Raw genomic sequence first — 21200 nt, forward strand, 5'->3', positions numbered from 1 at the left:
AGTGAGACCATATCTGATGGAAGCTAAGGTTGCTTTTAACTGCTGCCTGAAGGTAGAGCAGAGGAGATATGCATTTGCAGAGAGAATGTACAGGCAAAGTAAACCTTTTTGTGGAAAATTGCTTTACTATTTTATACTTTTGTTATTTCACATAGAGGGGGTAAGGTGATGTGTTGTTAGCTTAGGTTAGAGATTTTACTTTTTACTGCTAAATACAGCATTTTAGTGAGGTATATGCTAAGACAGGAATGTCCACCAGATGGCAGCAAATGATATCTTGTAGCTAATAACCTGGCGAGGGTGAATTTATACAAACATATCCACTGTAGATGTGCTTGATAAAGATATATGCAAACTTTTGACAGCTATCTAGTGCTGCTGAAAAAGAGCACTATAAACTGTGGACAATGCAGCAAGCTTCAGCTGACCTGGTATTTAATATCTCTCTCAATAATCTCCACTGATCTGATATTCCGTATGTTTCTATCTCCCACCCTCTCTGTATTTATATTGTCTTTCTCTATATGTACTGTTCTGTCCTTGCTATGTCCTTGTTACCTTTGACACAAAACAGACACATTTCCCAGCACACTTACCAGCTAACCTGCAAAAAACAAAAACAAATTGACCCTGTCTGATAATTCACTGTAAAAACAGAGGTTTTACTTGCACACATTTGCACATATATTTGGAAGCCACAGTGCCTATGTCAAAGCTCCTCTGAGTACTGTGGTCCTGACTCTGAAGTTTGGAGATTTTCCAAGTTGGAGCACATATAGCAGTGGATAAATTAAAGGCAGGTTTGCTTGAAGAAAGCCCATCCCTCCTTAAAGGCACAAAGGAGTATGCTGTGGCAAGAACAGAAGGGGTAAAGTGAAATAACAATGTAACAGTAGTTATGCAGCATTCCACATAGTGAAAACACTTGTAGTAAAAAAGAAAATAGCAAACGCTTAGAATTAAAAACCTAATTACAAAAGATGGGGAACTGGAACCTGACAAAATAAATAGCCATACAGCATCAGTACTCCAATACAGGTACCTACATATTCGCAAGCACACCATGGATCTTGCAAAGCAGTCTGAAGAAACTTTTTTTTTGCAGATACTCCAATACAATCTCATTCAAAACATAAGTATATGTTTCTACAATTTGACTAACTAATACCCTGATGCTATCTAAAACCATAAACATTAAAGTAAATGTTTCAGATAAGCTGGAGCAAGATCCTCTTGGGTACCTGCAAAGCAACCAGCATTAGTCCAAACAAAAATAAACAAATAATGGAACGCTAAGGCTGCATTCACATGTCAGCGTATTGATTGCGGGCAGAATCGCAGCAATTCCGCCCGCGATCCGGAAATCATTGCAAATCGCGGGACGCATGTGCGTTGCCCGTGATTTGCAATAGCACCCCAAACGCTGTGCGATGTTGCCGCGATTTCCGCCTGCCGAATTGCGGTAACATTGCGCAAAAAAAAATTGCGGGACGCATTACGCTCCAAAGAAGCTCTTGTACTTTTTTGGGCGTAATGCGTCCCGCGATTTTTTTTTGCGCGATGTTACCACGATTCGGCAGGCGGAAATCGCGGCAACATCGCACAGCGTTTGGGGTGCTATTGCAAATCACGGGCAACGCACATGCGTCCCGCGATTTGCAATGATTTCCGGATCGCGGGCAGAATCGCTGCGATTCTGCCCACGATCATTACGCTGACATGTGAATGCAGCCTAACTTTGAGGCGGTAACCCTCCAACAAATCAATTCAGCAGCCAAGCCTAAGCCCTAATTTATAAGTACTAACAATATCCTCAAAGTCTATAGGTCATTTCCCATACTTAAATCACACTATCCTGTCACTAATGGCCTGAGCCAACTAAAGGCCAAGCAGAAATCAGTAAAATTTCCCTATCTAGGGTTTGTCTTGTGCTGAAAATCTTTGAGTTCTGGTTCTGTAACTCCCAAAGTCCCTAGGACCCAAACCATGGAACAAATTAAGTAAGAAGAGAAAATTGTAACTTCCAAGAATCATCAGATCATCATTCCAGCAGAACATAGATCCTTTTCAGCATTCTGGGAAAATGTGGGCAGTGGCCTCAACCAACTTTACTGAACAATGTTCAGTCGCCCATCGAGTGGGAGGAGTTCAGTCCCACAAGTAACATAGGATCCTTGTGTATGTGACCAGCCAATTCTGGATACTATAGATACTAAGATCAACAGCAGCAGTAGAACTGGGGCCTAGCGATACATAACTGTGAGCCATATGAAGAAAGCAGTCAGCATGGACCCAGCCTACCAGTAGAAAGTCGGATCAGGGACTTGGGCCATTCTTCCATCTGGGCCCCAGATTTTTACTGACCATTCCTGGTCCTGCGTCCCAGCCTTTTTGATAACTACCTTGTCCTTGTATATGAATCAGCCCAAACTCCAACTTCTTTGATACTCAAGAACTTGTCCCAGAATCTGGTAGTTCCTGAATGGCGATGGGGCTTTGGCACATTGAGAAATTTTCAAATCTCCTTGTTACATCAAATCTCCCTTTAGTGCTTTGACTTCATCCATCACTGCTGGGTGCACATATGGGTACTTGTACCCAAATTCCAGGGCTACTTTTCTCTGTACGATCTGCTGTAGCCTGAAAAACCTAGGAAGGTCGTCTTTGGCTCCTCTGCCCAGCAGGATATAAAGATTGGTGGCACTTTGTATGAGCTCATGGTGGGCCTCACTCTGAGCAACTGTTCTCACCTGACAGATCCATCATATAGTCCTGAAGCTTTTGGCTTAACTGCAGCCTTTGTGAATATTGCAACACCTGACAATCGTGCTCCTGGTCTGCTGAATCAGGATCATCTGCATATATAGGCAATGTCCCTCATCCTCTAGATGCACTTTCTTCCTCACTGATAACAGCCTGTGCTGTGTCTCTGTGATCCTGGTGGTCTCCCTAGGACAATTCTAATGAGGATCCCCCTGAGGTGCCCCACTCACTCATGTCCTCCTTACTTGGATCCCTACTGAGCTTTGGGGATCTCAGGTCAGTCTCTGGATCACTCTCCTGACCCAGGCTCCCTCAGAGACTATTTCCGGGTGCTGGACACTGTTAACACTAAAGTTAAAGGGTTCTCTGTAGTTTCCTCACCAGTGGCTACATTCTTCCCCACCGAGAATGATGCTCCTGCACTCACTGGGATAGGACCCTGTTGCTTGCTGTATACATAGTCGCTAGTCCTCTGCCCCAGCCTGGGAAGTAGCTTTCCCCTGCTCTTCTCATCAGGGGAAAGGGAGCCCGTAAAACTGTACTCACATGTCCCTCTGGCTGCTCTGATCCATCAGCCTCTGTGCAGAAATCCTTGCTTTACTCTATATTGTAGACAACAGAGGGAAAACCGCCCTGTACTAGCTCAAATAGTGGATCGACACATCAGCCCACATAAACTTCACACTCTCACCCCTGGATTCAGTGTCTGGCATGTTCCACACACTGTGCACAGATGTGCACTGTTGCTCCCTGGACTGTGCCCAACCGTACACCTGTATCAGTGAGACACTACAATGTCTTGACCACCCAACTCAGTCCCTCCACTGCCATACTTGTGCTCTGAACCAGCCTGGGTGAAGGAGCAGCATGTGCCTCGCCATCTTGGTGCTCCTCACTATGTGCAGGGTGTATGTCTCTTCCAGAATCCAGTCCACAACTCTACTCCCTTCCCAGGGACATACTGGCAGGGCCGGTGCTTCCACTAGGCAAACTAGGCAGCCGCCTAGGGCGCATTGCCACCTAGGGGCGCAGCCACGAGTCAGCACTCACTCTCCGTCATGAATGATCCTTGTGAGCTGAGGGGAGGGGCTGCAGTGGGGGAGGAAGAAGGGACAGAGGATGATGCCAGGTGTCTGGGGCAGTGGCAGAACTACCAGGCCCTGGCTTTTCACCATTGTTGGGGGAGCCCCAAGGGGCAGGAAAGGAGCCCACCGGAGTGCTACCTGCATAATGATCCTCTTCATCTGGAGCTAAGCGGCCTAATCCCTGGGCGGGAAGTGACTCTCTGCATTGAGCTGGTGGGCAGTCGTTCATTTCCCTGGGTCTGTATTAAGCAGGGAGTGGAGGAGAGCTGAACCTGAGCTGGAGCTCGGTACTGGAGGGCGGCACCTTTACTGGAGCAGAAGCAACGAGGCAACGGAATGGTCTGAGGATGTTGGTGATGAAGGAGGTGCGGAGTTCTCTGACTGCTGCTTCTCCCTCCACCAGGAGCCGGTTGGAGCTGTGGTGAGCACTGTGGTCCAGGAGAGAAGCATCCTGGGAGAAGGAATAAGCAGGTTCATGGTGAAGGAGAGCAGAGTGCAGGCCACTCTCTTCATACTGCCCAGTAAGTGTCCCCAGAACAGGGAATCAGGGTCCCTTGGTGTGACATGGAGTATCCATGGTGTGAAAGAGAATTGTGGTCACCAGGTATGCCATGGGGAATCGGAGTCACCAGGTGTGACATGGGGGAGAGGGGTCACAAGTGTAACAGGGGTTCGGGGTCACCAGGTGTGCCATGAGCAATTGGGATCCCTGGGTGTGCCATGGGGGATTGAGGTCCCCAGGTGTGACATGGAGAAACACCAGGGTCCCCAGGTGTGACATGGAGGAACATCAGGGTCCTCAGGTGTGACATGGAGGAACATCAGGGTCTCCGGGTATGACATGGAGGAATATCAGGGACCCCTGATGTGACAGAGGAACATTGGGATCACTGGGTATGACAGCATTACATGGAGGAACCATCAGATCAGGGTCACTGGATATGACATAGAGCAGTTTTTAACCCCTTCCCTTTTTTGGGGGGGGGGGGGCGCAAGTAGCTGATCTTGCCTAGGGCATAAAACAGTCTAGCACCGGCCCTGCGTACTGGTGCCACTTCTCCTGCACCACTGCTTAACCCCTTCCTGTCCATGTGGCTGACAGAGGCATTCACTGAAGTAGGTGCAATCTGTACAAACACAGTTGTGGGAAATCGCCTCTCCCTGCATGAACATGCGAATGTGACTAACTGTGGATTCACTCGTTCGGGTTTCCTTAACAGTTACCAGTAGCAATGGCTGCCTGCACCCAGTGGGAATCCAGGACCAAGTTCCCGCATATAGCATAGACCCTAGACTGGTCTTGCAGTTTTCTTCCAGGTTCTATTCCCTATTGGGTACATGGCAGCCAGGCACACAGCAGCTCCACATTCTCACAACTCAATAACCAGACAGAGAATGCTTTTCTTGAAGTTTCATGCTGGTTAAACTTGGATGGGGTGTAGAATGAGCCTTGGGATAATCCAAATTAAGTGTGACAGAGTACACTCTCTGGCTTTCACTAGACTCTTTAGGGTGAATCCCCATTAGTAGTAGGTGCAGGTGTACACAGAACTCAGGGAACTCCAGTTATAGAAGCAGTCCTAAGCCAGCAACTCGGGAACATTCTCGCCAAGGGTTAAACAACAGCAGTCACTAGTATATCTCTCTCTGTCTCTGGCCTCTACACTCTGTGTCCCTGTGTATTTGGATGCCTTTCATTAGTACCAGCTAGATTATGTAGTGTGAGCCTTCAGGCCAGATCCTCAGTGGACTTCCTCCAAACTGTTCTCAACAAATTTAGAGATAGGCCCCTGAGCTCTCCCTGAGATGGGACTTTGATAAATTCCTGTGGTAGGCGACCCAGAGGGCCAAAGCCCTCTAGGCTGCATCTTCCTTTTCAAGAAAAGGACCTGTTCCAGGCTCCAGCTTATTTATACACACCTTGGCCCCCTACTGGCCATGTATGAATATGCAGATCCAGGGTCTGCTTCTTCCACCCCATTAAATTCTAGAGCTCAGTGTACAGCGGGGGGGGGGGGGGGGTAGTGTATGTGTGTCATTTGGAATTTAGTTCTGCAACTGAACTTCTCTAATCATTTATGATATCACATTTTGTGCAATGTTTTAACTGATATAAGTAGTGAAAGTAGTAGCTAAACAAAAAATCAAGATCTATTTCTTTCTTCATGAGTAAAGCTCAGAGAAAAGCCAAATGATATGGGGGTACAAAGGCATGTGGTACTGATAAAGAAGTGAGCAGAAAATATATTTAACATTCTTAATAGCTGAATTTTCAGTGAAATGGATATTTTGAAACAATATGGAACATTTCTTTAGCTATGGTTCACAGTGTACATCAAAAGACACCAGAGCAAAACAATCAACCAAGCCCAGCTGCCTTTGCTTCATGGATAAGGTTAAACTTAGGTTATAATAACTGGCAAAAGTCATAGCTGGATAGAAGATGTGATCGTGCACACCTTTTTCCAAAGTGTTCACAATTGGTAGCAGATGTGAGCTTCATGGAGAGACAGTTTAAATATATTGAATTTTTTTAAGTATTTATTACACTTTCAGCTTAGTTTACAAATAATAGTATATCATGATGCGCTTATTATGCTGCTTAGAGTAACAAGAAAATACTTTTACGTACATAGTGTTACACTATGGACCATTGCTTGACTGACTGACAGCCAATACCTTACATGGAATATTGTTCATTTTCTGAACAATAGTGAGTTTAGTAGAATAATGTGCTTTAAACATACATCTGTGCCCCCCAGTTAAGGAATCATTTGCAAATTTCAAGTCCTGGCTTTCTGTTCTGCAGCTGTCCAGAATTAGTACCTGGCCCAGTATTGTCAGTGGGGACTTCCTGTTAATTAGCTGTAGAGTGGAACAGTGTTGAGAGCTGAACTTTGCAGCTGAAGATCTCTGGATTGAGGGCATTGGCATAGTAATAAAACATGCTATTACATTCACCTCTACCTAATCCAGAGCTCTTGCATTTCTAGAGTTTTTATTTTTTGACACTACACTTTTTGGTAAATGCAGCATTTTGTATAGCTTAATACTCTCTCCCACATTTGTGTAAAAGGAGGATAATGCTTCTAAGTAGAAGCTACCTCCCTTCAGCAGACAACAAGGAGTAGTTCATAAAGAATGAAAAAGTCTAAATAACTTTACTTTTAATGACTTTTTCTATTTTCCTAGTTTAAATGTTCCCACTACTACTTGATCAGTAAAACATGGTGGCAAAATCGATAATCTTTTTTTCAATTGTTATATTTTTAAAAATTACCTTTATCAGATATATCACAGTCTAACATTTTGACAAGTAAGTTATACAAATCTGACCTAGTTTTATTTTGTTTTTTCAGAATCAACCTTATTTTCAAACATTTACTGTAACCCAGTATGGTAAGCATATTTGTAATATGAAATATATTGTTATATGAGTGAGTTATATCAAGTAATTAATGTATGTCCCTATTTGTTTCAGTGAAAATATTATTTTTTGATACAAATAGCCATTTTTTAAAAAGAAAATCATAAAATACTGTTTTGAATCTTGGTGCTCAGATCTCCTTCAGCTGCTTTCTGTCTACATGCACTCTCTCCAACATTGGCGGCACATTAATGCACAGGACTTCCTAATAGTGACAATAGTGAACCATACCTGCACAATGTATGTCAGCCCAGCCACTTGTAATCTCAACTCGGTGCATGTGTAACAGTGAAACAACACTGTGTGGCTGGCTTTAGTCTGTTGAAACAGCTCCTTCCTCAAGAATAAACAGTATAAAAATAATGAATATATACTAAGAAATTTAAAGTGAACCATGAGCCTGGGTTCACACATATGCAATGTCAGACATTGCATGTGATTCACATCGCATTGCTGTGCAGATCACATGCAATGTCTGTGCAAATGCAAATTTAGCAATACAGTTGTATGGCTGAACTTGCATTGGATTTGCACAATAAAAGGTGCAGGAACCTTTTTTTTCCTGCACTGGAATCAGGTTGCATGGGTGTTCCCACTTATGTGTTACGATTCCTGTCCGAATTCACAGTTCGCACTGCCATCTACAAACTGATCTGGGGGGTGTCATTAACTTTGTATTGACACCTGCAGCGGTTTGTAGAGGGTAGCGTGAACTGCCAGTGCAGGAAATGCAATGCGGTAACCCGCACTAGAATCGAGCTGTTCCCGCATTGCATATGTGTGAACCGAGCCTGAATGTTAAAGCAACAAGTTAATTTACCTGCCACCTTCCCCAGCAGATCATGCACACATTTAAATAGCTCCCCTTTCGTCTATTAGGAGCATATGGGTGAGGCTGCGATGCGAGAACCAGCATGATTCCTAACATCTGCGAACCGCTGCGGGTGTTAATGTAAAGTTAATGACATTCTTAGATCCGTTCACAGATCGCAGTGCGAACTGTGAAATGGTACAGGAAATGGATCGCATAGGTGTGAACACCCAATGCGATCTGATTCCAGTGTGGACCAAAATAAGGTTCCTGCACCATTTTGGTGCGAATGCAATGCGGTTTCAGCCATACAGTGTGTATTGCTGAATTTGCATCGCACAGACATCACAGGTGCCCTGCACAGCAAAGCAGTGCGAATCACATGTGATGTCTGTGATCGCACAAGTGTTAACCCAGCCTAAAGCTAACTATCACTGAGCAACTATAAACCAATGAAATGGTGTGCTGTTCAAATAAAAAGTATACTCATATCTATATGTGGTAAATACTTCAAGGAAACTACTTTCAACAATCGTGTATCATAATAACATAAAAGTATGAATATATGTAACATAGGGCCTGATTCATAGTACGGCGAATTGGCGTTTCGGCGTGATTTTGCGAACCGGCGATTATTTAAGTCTGAAATTGGCATTCAAAGAACGGCGGGCGGAAAATAGCGCCTAGTGTGAGATTTATTAAGATGCAATATGGTCAGAGCGCGACTTAAAACCACGCCAGCTAAAAGCTCGACTAAAGTTTAGCCAAATTTTCCCCTGTACCCCCAAAAATCCCAAATCACTGTGGAAGGTGTGAAAGTCAATTTGGAGATGACTTGCGTTTAAAAAATCTCAAAAACTGACTTAGAAAGAGAGATATCTGCGAAAGTGTGGAAAGGTTAAACAGCTCCTCCAGCCGCGAGCTGCGAACTCGCGAATGTGCGCATGCGCAACGCCAAATTGGCTCAAAAAATTTCGCCAGCGCGATTTTGGGTCAATTTTTTTTTGAATACCGCTTGCAAATCCGCTGTCTCGCCCATAGAAAATGGCAAAAACCGGCGGAATTGGAAAAACATGCACACTTCCAACAAGGGATCCTTTAGTAAACACCATCACATTCCATACACCTTTCCTGCTAACTCCGAAATCATAGCAGTCAAATCTACAGTGTTTATATAGAACCTCCACATTCTCTGAAAAAACCCACAAAATATTACATTGGGGAATTGGTCGTCAGATAGAAAAAAAATAGATGTAAAACATATTTCAAAGAAAGATTATTAGCATTTCACACATATCAAGGAAATGTCACAATTTTGACAATATTTTATGTGTTTCCAAAGAATGTTTTTAGAAATATATTGCAAATACTACCTTTTCTTCCATATGGGTATGGCCAAGTGTTACCATTTTACTACACATTTAACTGAAGGTATATATATATATATCCCTTATACTTGGCTAATTAGCAAAGTATGCCCAACAAACAAATAGAGCTTTAGCTCACAATATTGCTACATATTGACTTTATGTGGCATCTTTTGTATTTTGTTCATGTCTTTAGATTAAAAGTTTGCTGATACACATGCCTTTTTCAAACATGAACAAAATTAATGATGTCAACATTTGGAGGATTGGAGATATCCAAGTGTTGCCCATACAGAGGGCACCTTCCGGATTCGAACTTACAAACCTACAGCAGGAAGGCAGACTCCCTAATCATTGTGCTATTTCTCAGTGAGCGTTGGGTGTTTTCCTCATGCCGTCAAAATGCTCACATGGGAACAGGGGCCATTGAACTGAATAGGATTGGATTTTTTGCCTGTTTTGGGAGCTGATCCTTGAGCTGGACAAATCCCCCTCAAACGCCCCCAAACGGGCTACGTTCACATGTACGTGTTTGTGGTCTGTTTTTGGGGCTTTTGTAGGTGATTTCATATAACAATGCCTGCCCAAAAAATGCATGTCAAAACGCCTGTGAAAACGCCAGCCAAAATGCACATAAGAACGCCTGATATAATTGCCACGCCAAATTTAGGGATGTTCATGAGTGATGAGTCAGATTGTTGGCTTACATATCTGTTCAATTGTCACAATCTCACTTCCCAAATCCCAAAAGGTGTGTTTCAATTGTTTACCTAAATATATATTTCTCTCTCTCTCACGTAATTGTATATATATGTATGTATTCCTGTATCTAAACATTCTAAATAATGACTAGCAAACTTCAAGAGAGAATTTTTTCAATTCACATATACTATACACACCTACATACATTTCTATTTCCCTTGTTTTGGCAACTGAGCATGCTCCAAAACACACAGGACACACACAGTTAATTTTTGGACTGGGCGTTACCATTCTGGGTGTGTTTGCTTGGATTATATATAGCTCACTCAGACATCAGGAAAGATTTGACCTACGAAGAGGTCCAATATATTTGTGTGTCACATGCTTTATGGGTAACATTTTTGGCCCTTTGTTATTTATGGAGGTGAGATTTGGCTGTGTTGTGTGTTGACTCTCTGTAAGTATTTATTGCTGTTAACATAATTCTGTCAATCTGCACATGCATCTGTTGATTATGGGCTCTTTGTCGATGTATATGGTCTAAATGTTGTACAAAGGTTGTTTTGGTTTGAAAAATACAAATGTAATAAACAGCATGTTTCCAATTTTTTTTTAAAATGTCTTCATGTGTCTAAATAAAGTTTTCTGGTGTCCACAAATGTATGTATTTGTATTTCTTTTTCTAAGTTAAATCTGCTTAATGGTTGTGTATGTTCACTATTCGCGAATATACAAAACCGCGTTCTCACATTTATACATGAAACCGGAAACGAAACTTTTGGTGCGTGCACACGTTTCCGGAAATTGTCCAGGCCCTGTCTTAAGTGTGCATCATGGCTCCTGCACTGTTTACAGCCGAAATAGTGGCATTTGTGTGTAAGGTAAGGAGGGGGTGTGAATGTGCAGGATGGGGGATGGGGGATGGTGGCTGGGTGGGTCGCTTATCTAGCGGGTGTGCAAGAAACTTTTGGTCTGCTGATCTGCGCATGCACTTTCTGCCTATTAGACGTGATCTAGAAGCTTCCTGTTATAGAAACTTCCTAGATGTGAACCTGTTCCCTATATATATATATATATATATATATATATATATATATATATATGTATATATGTGTGTGTGTGTATGTGTATATGTATGTATGTATGTGTATATAAAAAATATATATTATACAAAATATATATATTAGACAATATATATACTATGTATATATTATATACAATATATATACATTAGATACATTATAGAATATGTTATATACCATATATTAGTGTATATAATAGGGAACAGGTTCACATCTCTGAACTTTCTATATAGATATAGATAGGCATACCCTGCTTTAAGTACACTCACTTTATATACAATCGTGAGTAAGGACACAGCTTGTTCAGCTTGCCATGACACTGCTCACAAACCATAAGTGACAGGGATAACAAACTTAGGGAGCAACGACAGGGTACCCAGGTACCCAGGACTACACCATATCCATTTTGTGGCTGGCCAGCTTGCCTAGGTAATCTATCATGTCATAGTCCTGGATCCCCTTAACATGCTCCCACATGGTTTGGGAGTAAGGCTATGTCAATGTGGCCAAAATTTACAATGGAGCTGGTGTATTTTCATGCATCGAGAAAAGAAAAAAGGGATTGCTTCACTTTAAGTACATTTTCAGTTTACATACATGCCCTGGTCCCATTGTGTACTTAAAGTGGGCTATGCCTGTATATAGATAGATTTGATTTGTTTCAACTTTTACACAAAATGAAACCCAATTATCTGTGACAGATTGCTCTGACGCTTTGGAATCTGTCTCGATAAAGACAAATGTATTGACCCTTTTCATATATGCAAGATTAGAAACATTATATTCCCTAAATTCATAATGCCAAAAATTATTGCCTTACATACATCCATACACACTGCAAGCTCGGCACCGTTTGTCTTGTCTGACACTCTTACCATCATAAGCTGGATCTGCACACAGCAGCTAATTGGTTCACCTGAGATGGAATCAGTGATCACAAAAATCTGGAATGGTCATGTCTTCAAAGGATTGCCTTGAACAAATCACCTCTAAAAGAAACACATGAGTGTATAATCACTTGTCTCAATGGATCACATTCCCAACACACCCATCTCACACTGCCATATGATAATGAATGGGGGTGTCCATTGCAAGTTAAATACACCCCCAGATCACATTGCTTTGTTAATTTACAGATCTAACTGGAATCTGATGGCACTGCTGTGAACCACTATGCCATCAAATTCTGCTGGGGACCTTTAAAAAGGATTATGTGTGATTGTGTGGATAATTATGCCACCTTAAATTTGCATCTCCCACATACCATGTGCAACTCTTGCAGGAATTGTGAATCAAGGATAATTCAGCACAGCTTAATGAACAGACACATTGAGGAGTGTAGGAACACACCGTCAGATTACCCGATCACACTATGGGGTTTTAACTCCTCCATAATTTTGCCACTTTGGAAACCAAGTGCTTACTTTATGTATACTTTTTAGACGGAACTACAATTTCTAGTAGGGTGATATCATTGCATGAGATTTTCCCTCACTTCCTGTCTTAGTGTCACCAAGACAGGAAGTGAGGGGAATATCACTGTGGGGAAATAGCTTGCAATTGTTGCCTTATAATGTCCATAGTATATATAAAAGGAAAGAATTGCTGGCTATATCCCCACGGGAGATTCCCTCACTTCCTGTCCTGGTGACACCAAGACAGGAAGTGAAGGGAAATCTCCTGCAATGATATAACACTGTTACATGTTCTAGTTATGTAGCAAACTTAAGAATATACAAAGCAAACATCTTTTTTTTTCCATTTTGGCAAAATCATGGATTAATTAAAAAACTATCTTTGTTTGTCCCGTGGCTTGCAGGAAAAACATTTTGCCTTGATTCCACCATCAACACAGACAGGGGAAACCCTCCTGCGGAGCCATTGTGTTCTCCTGGTGCTGCCCCTGCCAGGAAAACACAGTGATTATTGCTAGTGGCTACAAGAGATGCTAGCGATAAGTGTGTGTAAAATCTGACAGACTGGTTGTACGTTGTCCTCCAGGTGATCGACCAATCAACTTGGGTACCTTCAGCCTGGCCATACACAGTTTAAATCTGCATCTCAAATGAAGCAATCCCATTTACATATAACACTCCATAAAGGAGAATTGAGGGGCTTATCAGGTCTGCGTCAAAAATTAACAGCCACACCCAATCAGACAGCTCGTGTTAAAAGGGACCTGAAAAGCAATCTGCATGGCTTGCTTTTCCAAGCATTGGCTAGTTTAGTGAGCCTGGACTAATAACAGTCACTGTAATGCTACCCATACTGCTGTCCTTTTAACATGGTGACAAAAGTTGATACCTATGCTACATGTGTGTAAAGTTACTTGCACCCTGCTAAATGGACAGCAATAAGGTTGTAAATACAGTGACTGCCTGTCCCCCCCTGATGGCGGCCCTGGGTGTGTCATGAAAGGCCGATTGAGAAAATGGCTATATCATGTAGAGGAAATCACCAGTGTGGGGCAACCTATGTCATGGAGGTAGATTTGGACATCGATGTATATGTATCACCAGAAATGGAATTCTTTGTTCTACAATATCTCAAAGACGACCTAGCATGTTATTTGAAGACTGTACTATTTTGGACATACTTAGACTCAAACATACACTGCTCTTTCCACAGCTCCTCCTCCTCTGGGGGTATGATAATGTATATACGCATCTTCACCAAAAGCACAAGATGATGTGTCATCTCCGGATGAGGCTGCAGCGGAGATTTCAGTTCCTGCCTGATATAGTGGATCTGCAGCGAGCCTGGAGTGATGCCAAAAGGCGCTCACCCAAGCTCCTGCTAAAGGCTGTGGAGCAAATCTCTGGTAAGTAAAAATATACATTACATGTGACCAGATAGGTTACAATTTTTTGGGTAGGTGGACATGTGTTTAGCTATGCAACAACACTAATACCAACACCCCCCCCCCCTCCCTCTCGCTCCTACCTTTCCTACCTCCATCAAGTGTCTCTTCACAACCTTTAATACTACTATGTACATTCGTATTTTTTATGTTTCTTTTTTTTCTTCTGCTTCTAGCCAAAGCGGACGGACGGCACCCTCTTGTGCTTTTGGTGAAGAAGGGGAGGAGGAGGACGGCCACACTACAATACGCAATCAGAGGCAGCGAGCCATTTGAGCAGCTGAAAATTGTGGATCGTAAGTAGAAAATAAAAATGATAGAAATTTCTAATCTCTAATCACATTTTACAGAGCCCCCTTTACATCGGAGTCTCCAGACTTACTACACTGTAAGAGGGAAGTGTGAAGTCTCTGATGTAAGGAGAGTTCTGGGAACCATTATTTGAGGGGGGAAGCTGGGGACTCTGGTGTAAAAGGGAACTCTGTGTTCCCCAAAGCTCCCCCATACATCTGAGCTTACAGAGACCCTCTTACACTTCCCTTCCTCAGTCCACCACAGTCAAGGGCACAACAAGTCCCACTGCAGAAGGCTACCTGCTTGGACTTGTAATCCTCTCTGTAGGGGAATGAGGAAATACTGCCTGCTATGCTAAGACTTGTAGTGCCCTCTGTTAGGGACTAAGGATTCCTCAGTCCTCAACATTCTAGGGCACTATAAGTCTCAGCATAGTGGGCTGTCATACCTCAGTCCCTCACAGCTCGGGTCAAAAACAACACAGTTAAACATCTAAAGGACAACTCCAAACAAAACTACCAATAATGGACAGAGTCCATATGCTCTATAATGTCAAAGACCCGCTACCACTCACCTTCCACCTCTGGTGCTGTCATTGTGTAGGGCAAAGGGCTCCATCTACACCATGTTTGGCTTTCATGTCAGATAGGCAGGACTTGCTCAGCTCCACTCTCTTCCTTGGCAATTGACTCTGGCGTCATTGTGGATCTTTCCTCCTCTAGAAAACCCCCAGGGGCCCTCTCCTTGTCCCCCAGCCACCCAGGGCCTTCTTCTCCTCCTCCTCCACCAACCATTTTCAGACTCTTCCAACTTCCCTGGGGCTACTCAACCACTTTGCATAGTGGACACAACAAATCTATGACCAGCCTGCAAAATATCAAGTCTGGGCCTGGTTACCTGTATGTTCCGGGTCCAGGGCGGAGCTCTCCTCCCAGAGCAACAACTGATGATAGCAGAGTGAGTTGACCGGCCAGTCACTTCCTACTGGTGCAGGTACACACCTACCGATTCCTCCACATCTTAGGATAACATGATCAGACGGCCAATCCCCAGGCAGAGAAGGAGGAGTAAGTGTCAGCGGACAACAGACACCTGGCAGACGCAGTGAAGGGACTGCAGCACACTGCTGCAACTTTTTGATCCGAGGATTGAAAGCAATCTTTTACTTGGGAGATTTCCCTGACTGCGCCCTTCGAAATGTTGGTGCTCCGCCACTGGCCGCAAGGCCCCTGTAGGTGCGAGGCCTTAGGCGCCCGCTTAATTTGCATGGTGCCCTCCTGTTTTAAAACATGGTCAATGCATCTCATTGGTGTAAGTGCACTTCTATGTTCTGAATTGTAGGGGCATTGAGTATGGTGCTAGCATGATGAGAGGTTACTGCCTATTTGTGTCCATAAATAATATATAATGTTTTTCTTTTATTTTAGAAACCAGTGATCAGGATGTGGAGGCTCAGCCTTCTCAGGCCCCCTGTAAGTAATGTGGATGTGCTGGTGTGTTGTGTATTAGGTCGAACTTGGAGGAATGATTGTTTGTTTTGTTTTCTTTTGTGGTTGATGTAACTTCAGCAAGAGAGGAGCCTCAGGCAGGGCCAAGTCGCCTGGATCCGGGCCAGGAACAAACTGTTGGCCAAGAAGAGGCCAATTGGTCCGACTCGGATGAGGACCTGGGCTCTCCTCAAAGGGGAAGTAAGTATTCTACATGTGTTTGTGTGTTCAATGTGTCCTGGTAAATATAAGGGCTGTAATATATATATTTTGACATTGGGGTTTTGTAGCAGCTGACATTGAGGATGTTTGTTGTGGAGGACTGGGGAAGAGGGGCCACTGCTTACCCAGTCCACTGTAACTACTACCTTCAATGTTTCCAGACTACTTTCTGTGTGCCTTTATCAAATAGCTTTTGTTCAAGGATTGTATTTGTGTCTTTGTGTTTCTAGGAGATACAACGCCATCCCCCCATGAAGGGACACCATCCCCCCATGTAGGGTCTCCCCCATCCTCCCCCACTCCAGGCTCCCCTGAACTAGTCTGTAAGTACCTAAAATTAGATTCTCACATGAATTGTGTGTGCTAGGATGATGTGTATCTAGGATAATCTAAGTTGGAGTCAAAGCAAGTGTAGTTTTGCTATATGTGACAGGAAGGTTGGTCATGAAACACTCTTGCTTAACCTTCATGCAGGGCCGATCCCAGGCGGGCGCTACGGGTGCAGTGCGCCCAGGCGCCGCCTGGTGGGGGGCGCACTATCCTCTCCCGGCCGCAAGTCTCTCACTGCAGCCTCAGAGCTGCTATATACATTGCAGTTGTGAGCTGAGGAGAGGGGCGGGGCGGACCGCACCAGGGTGTCCACGGGGGGAGGGTGACACCACTCTGCCTCTCATTGAATCGCCGCTGCTCCACATAGTACTGAGCAGGACCAGTATGGGAAGAGGGCGCAGTTTGATGGGTACAACCCTGCACAGAATATGCTGCCGAATGTAAGACACAGAGAGCAGCTATGTACCTACATGTAGAGTAGATGGTATCACCCACCCCCTGCCTGCACAGCGCGCTGTACTATTCCCCAAGTGACAGAGTGGAGGAGGAGGGGCAGGTGAGGATGGAAAGTCTCCAACTATCAGTGCTTCCTGATGACTCCAGAATAGATGCACACTGTATAACTTTCCTGCTTCTGAACAGCGGCTTCCCCTCCCCTATCTAATCCTTTTCATCACTCCTGATTTCTCTCACAGTTTCCTGATGTCCGTGGGACATCGGCACCCTCCCCCCCCCAGCCTTCTGTTTTTATCTCTCCCTGCCTCCCTTCTCTGGACGATCTCAGAGCTCATCCCTCCTCTGTGTAGTGACCCCCCCCCCCTCCTCCTGTGCCCTTTCCTCTGACCCCCTCCTCTCTAGCTGTACAGCAAAGTTGAATGGTGCTCTCTATCCTCCTGTCTCTGTGCTGCTGAGTCTACCACAATCTACTCAGCTAACAGGTAAAAAGTTCAGGCTTTTTACTCCCTGATATAGCTGTGCAGACAGCTGTTCTATTTTTAGTAAGGACCTATTAACAAGGGGTGCAAACAATGTGTCTCCCATGCTGGGCTGTCTTTTATCAGCACGGGGGGTACATAGGTGTGCACATCCCTGTGCCAGCACCTCATTCATTTCTATTGGGACATAAGACTGCATGGACGCAGCCTCTGTATTCTATGACACACAGATGCAGGTGCCAATAGAAATGAATGGGACGCTGGCACAGGGACGCACACAGCGCCCGTACATCCCTGTGCTGATAACAGAGCGTCCTGCACAGGTTACATGTCTGCACCACATATGAATGGGCTCTAAAGAACTCATGTATATGGAGGCAGGGCCGCCATCAGAGGGGTACAGCCAGTACTCCTGTATGGGGCCCGGGCAGCAGGAGGATTGGTGGGGAGAGGGATCAATGACAGAGCGATGCACTGTCTGCCTCTTCCTCCACCAGCTGAAAGCCGGGTTTTCCCCCCTCTTGCCGGCTTTCAGCTGTTTGTCCCCCACCACACTCAGAGCTGGGACACGGGGGCGGCAGTCTGGAGAAGTGGTGGAGTCGTGGAGAGGTAAGACGTGGGAGGAGGTGCGCTGTGTGGTGCTCCGTGGGCTCTCCTCTCCTGTCTGAACAACACTCGTCCATGCAGCATAAGAGACAGGATCGCTCTTACATTGCATCGCACTGTACACACACAGTTTGATTACCACCCCCTACCTTCTCCACGGGCTGCTCATCTCCCGACAGCAGGAAATGTGGGTGGGGGGGTAATCAAATGGTGTGTGTGAGTGTACAGTCCGATGCAATGTAAGAGCGATCCTGTCTCTTATGCTGTGTGTTGTTCAGACAGGAGGGGAAAGCACAACACAGTGCACCCCCTCCTGGCTTAGTAGTGGTTTCTCCCTGTCGGTTTGGGGGGCTTACAGAAATAATAATGGGAAAATAATTTATGCCTGGGATGTTTGAGGGATTGGCAACTCTCGTTGCTAGAAAGTGTAAAAGTGTAATGGGGATTTGGGGGACAGGGCATTTAATAGAAGGAGGAATGGGGGGGGGTATGTGCTTGTAGGAGGGTTTGGGGGATTTGAGCCAGAAGGGGGGATTGGGGGGAAAGTTTGTGCTAGGAGCGGGGCTGGGGCATTTGTGCTAGGAGGGGGGAATTTGTGCTGGGGGGATGGGGTTGTGAATTTGTGGAGGGATTCAGGGGGTTGTGCTGGGAAGGGTGATTGGGAGGGATTTGTGCTAGGAAGAGAGATTGGGGGGGTAATCATTTTGATATTTTCGCCGGAAGTGGGGGGGGGCCCTGTCAAATAGGCTGTATGGGGCCCTGGGATTTCTAGCGGCAGCCCTGTATGGAGGCTTAGTGATATCACTCCGTCTGTGAGCCAGGACTATGGAGGAGCCGTTCTCACAGTGACAGCCGCAGCCCCGCTGAGATATCACACAAGAGCTTTACACCACAGAGCCCAGCACACCACAGAGCCCAGCACACCACAGAGGAGCAAGGAATCAGGACAGGCAGCCAAGAATCAGGACCATCAGCCAAGAATCAGGACCAGAAGCCAGCCCCAAGGCCCCAGCAGCCAGACCCCAGGACCAGCAGCCGGAATACAGGACCAGCAACCAGGAATCAGGAGGACCAGCAGCCAGACCCCAAGACCAGCAGGCCAGCCCCAGCAGCCAGACCTAAGGACCAGCAGCAAAGCCCCAGAAGCCAGGCCCCAGGACCAGCAGCCAGCCCCAGTACCCATTATTTAAGGTAAGTGAAGTCTTCTAGTCTTGGGCCTGGGCATCAAAGTGCTATTAATTAATATAATATTGTTTATTTTTCTATTGTTCGGTGACACTCTAATGTAGTCTCTCATGGGGGCTGGAGGGGACTCTTTCTATCAGAGACTCTCCAATAGGCACAGAGAGGGCCTCTGTAAGATAAACCCCCCTCCAGGTCCCATTAGACTCCGTTGTAGTCTCTAATGGGGCCTGGTGGGGGGTCTTTCTAACATAGACTTTAAAATGCACACAGAGATGACCTCTGTTAGAGAGATCCTCCTCCAGGTCCCATGATACAACCCCATTGTAGTTTCTAATGGGGCCTGGTGGAGGCTCTTTCTAACAGACTCTCTAACAGAGGCCCTCTCTGTGTTCCTTGGAGAGACCCCCCTCCAGGTCCCATTAGGAAAGGGGAGGAGTTAGTAAGATGACCACGCCCACACGGGGGCGCCATAAATATTTCTGCACCCAGGCGTCTGTTACCCTAGGATCGGCCCTGCCTTCATGTTTGAAAGGTGGTTTTGGGGAGCATTACAGGACATGTTATCTTTTGTAAGTTATCTCAAGCCACCCTATTCTAAATTGGTGTTAGTTTCTCTACATTGGAAATGGTGTGCTTTGTACTTGTAAATTTTTAGGGGACATTGTAATTTAATCATGTCCTGATTTAGTCAACACTGAAAATGTGTGTTTGTCAATCTTTCATAAATACTCTTCCTCGGTAATGTACCACATTCCAGTTCACAATTTGTGTTCTTTTTGTGCAGTTTCTCCAGAGCCAGCCACGCCATCCACTTCAGGGGCCCCAAAAAAACCTGATGATGGTAAGTTGTGTGCTTTTCCAGTAATGTGTCTACTTAGTAAGTGGAGAAATGCTAACTGTGTATGTCCCCGCTCAGGCTTCAAGTTGTTCTAAAGGCAGCGGGTTCTTTATGTGAATGCATTCTATGCATTAGTATTCCAAGTGATAGGTGTGCATATTCCCCCTAAGACTTACTGGGACCATTTTTTACGGTCCAAATTTTTGCACTAATACTTGTCTGGAACAGACTCCCCCTCCTCCTTAACTGAGGTGACAGCATGCCAATATTGCCTCCTGATGCTGTCACTCCTAATCATTGAGACCATTGGAAGGGAGGGGGGCAAGGCTGGCTCACAGCCTAGTGCCTGAACAGGCACAGGGTGCTTGGCTTCATCTCATGTGCCTCCATAGCAAGCTGCCTGCTGTGGGGTCAAACAACAGGAGGGAGGTGCCTAGAGGTGTGTACAGGGGCCATGTAAAAAGGAGGATTGTTATTTCTCTTGTCCCCAAAAACCTAGAGAGTGTAAGTCTAACCTGATTAGTTTTCCGCAGCCCTCCCAAAATGATATGTTTCCAACACTTAGAACAGGCAGGGCTGAGGCACCAAAAACATCAGAAAAACACAATCAGCACAAAAGCAGGGAGTACGTATCCTTAACGCTACAAGCTTCACCCAGAAGAATGACGCTTGCACTGTACAAATCTGCATCACCACTATATCAATGTCTAAATAAAACTTTCAGGGAAATGTGGAGGGGTAATGAGTGGGTGTTAGAGCGTTTTCATGACTGCGTAACCTACAGTTAGCGTGAGTCCATTTGTTGATAAACTTTTTCTTCTCTCTTAACACAGCTGGGATGGCGGAAAGGAGATCAGGGGAGCAGACACATCTGCTCCGTCCAGAACTGGCCCTCAAAATTCCTAAGGGTGAGTCTCTACTATGTGTCAGGTTCAATCTATAGACAGTAAGAGGGAGAGAGAACGCTCCACAGATTCCAATGGTGATAGAGATAAATGTGTGCACATGTATCGTGTTGACCAATTGAACCCAAAACACCTTACATTCTTCAAAATGATTGCTTGTGTTTACATGCAGAAAAGCATTTTACTTAGCTTTGGTGGAACTGCTACTAACATTCCAAGCCATCTTATGTAACCTTTTGAACAATTTGCTGTGAAAGTTTGAGTTTAAGGTTTACAACAGCAATTTAGCATATTTGCTTCA

At 44.8% G+C, this 21200-nt stretch overlaps 1 protein-coding gene across 1 annotated transcript in view; it reads left to right on the plus strand.

Annotated features, from left to right (window-relative positions):
- The window catches only part of LOC309549497 (CD109 antigen-like), a 356480-nt gene that overhangs the window by 83794 nt on the left and 251486 nt on the right, over positions 1-21200 (plus strand). Inside the window, exon 7 of the mRNA XM_082249831.1 lies at positions 7208-7247. Coding sequence (XP_082105957.1) covers positions 7208-7247 — 40 coding nt within the window. The remainder of the gene's footprint in view (positions 1-7207; positions 7248-21200) is intronic.

This window comes from Pelophylax lessonae, assembly GCF_965119305.1.
Source record: "Pelophylax lessonae genome assembly, chromosome: 3".
Classification (NCBI taxonomy): domain Eukaryota; kingdom Metazoa; phylum Chordata; class Amphibia; order Anura; family Ranidae; genus Pelophylax; species Pelophylax lessonae.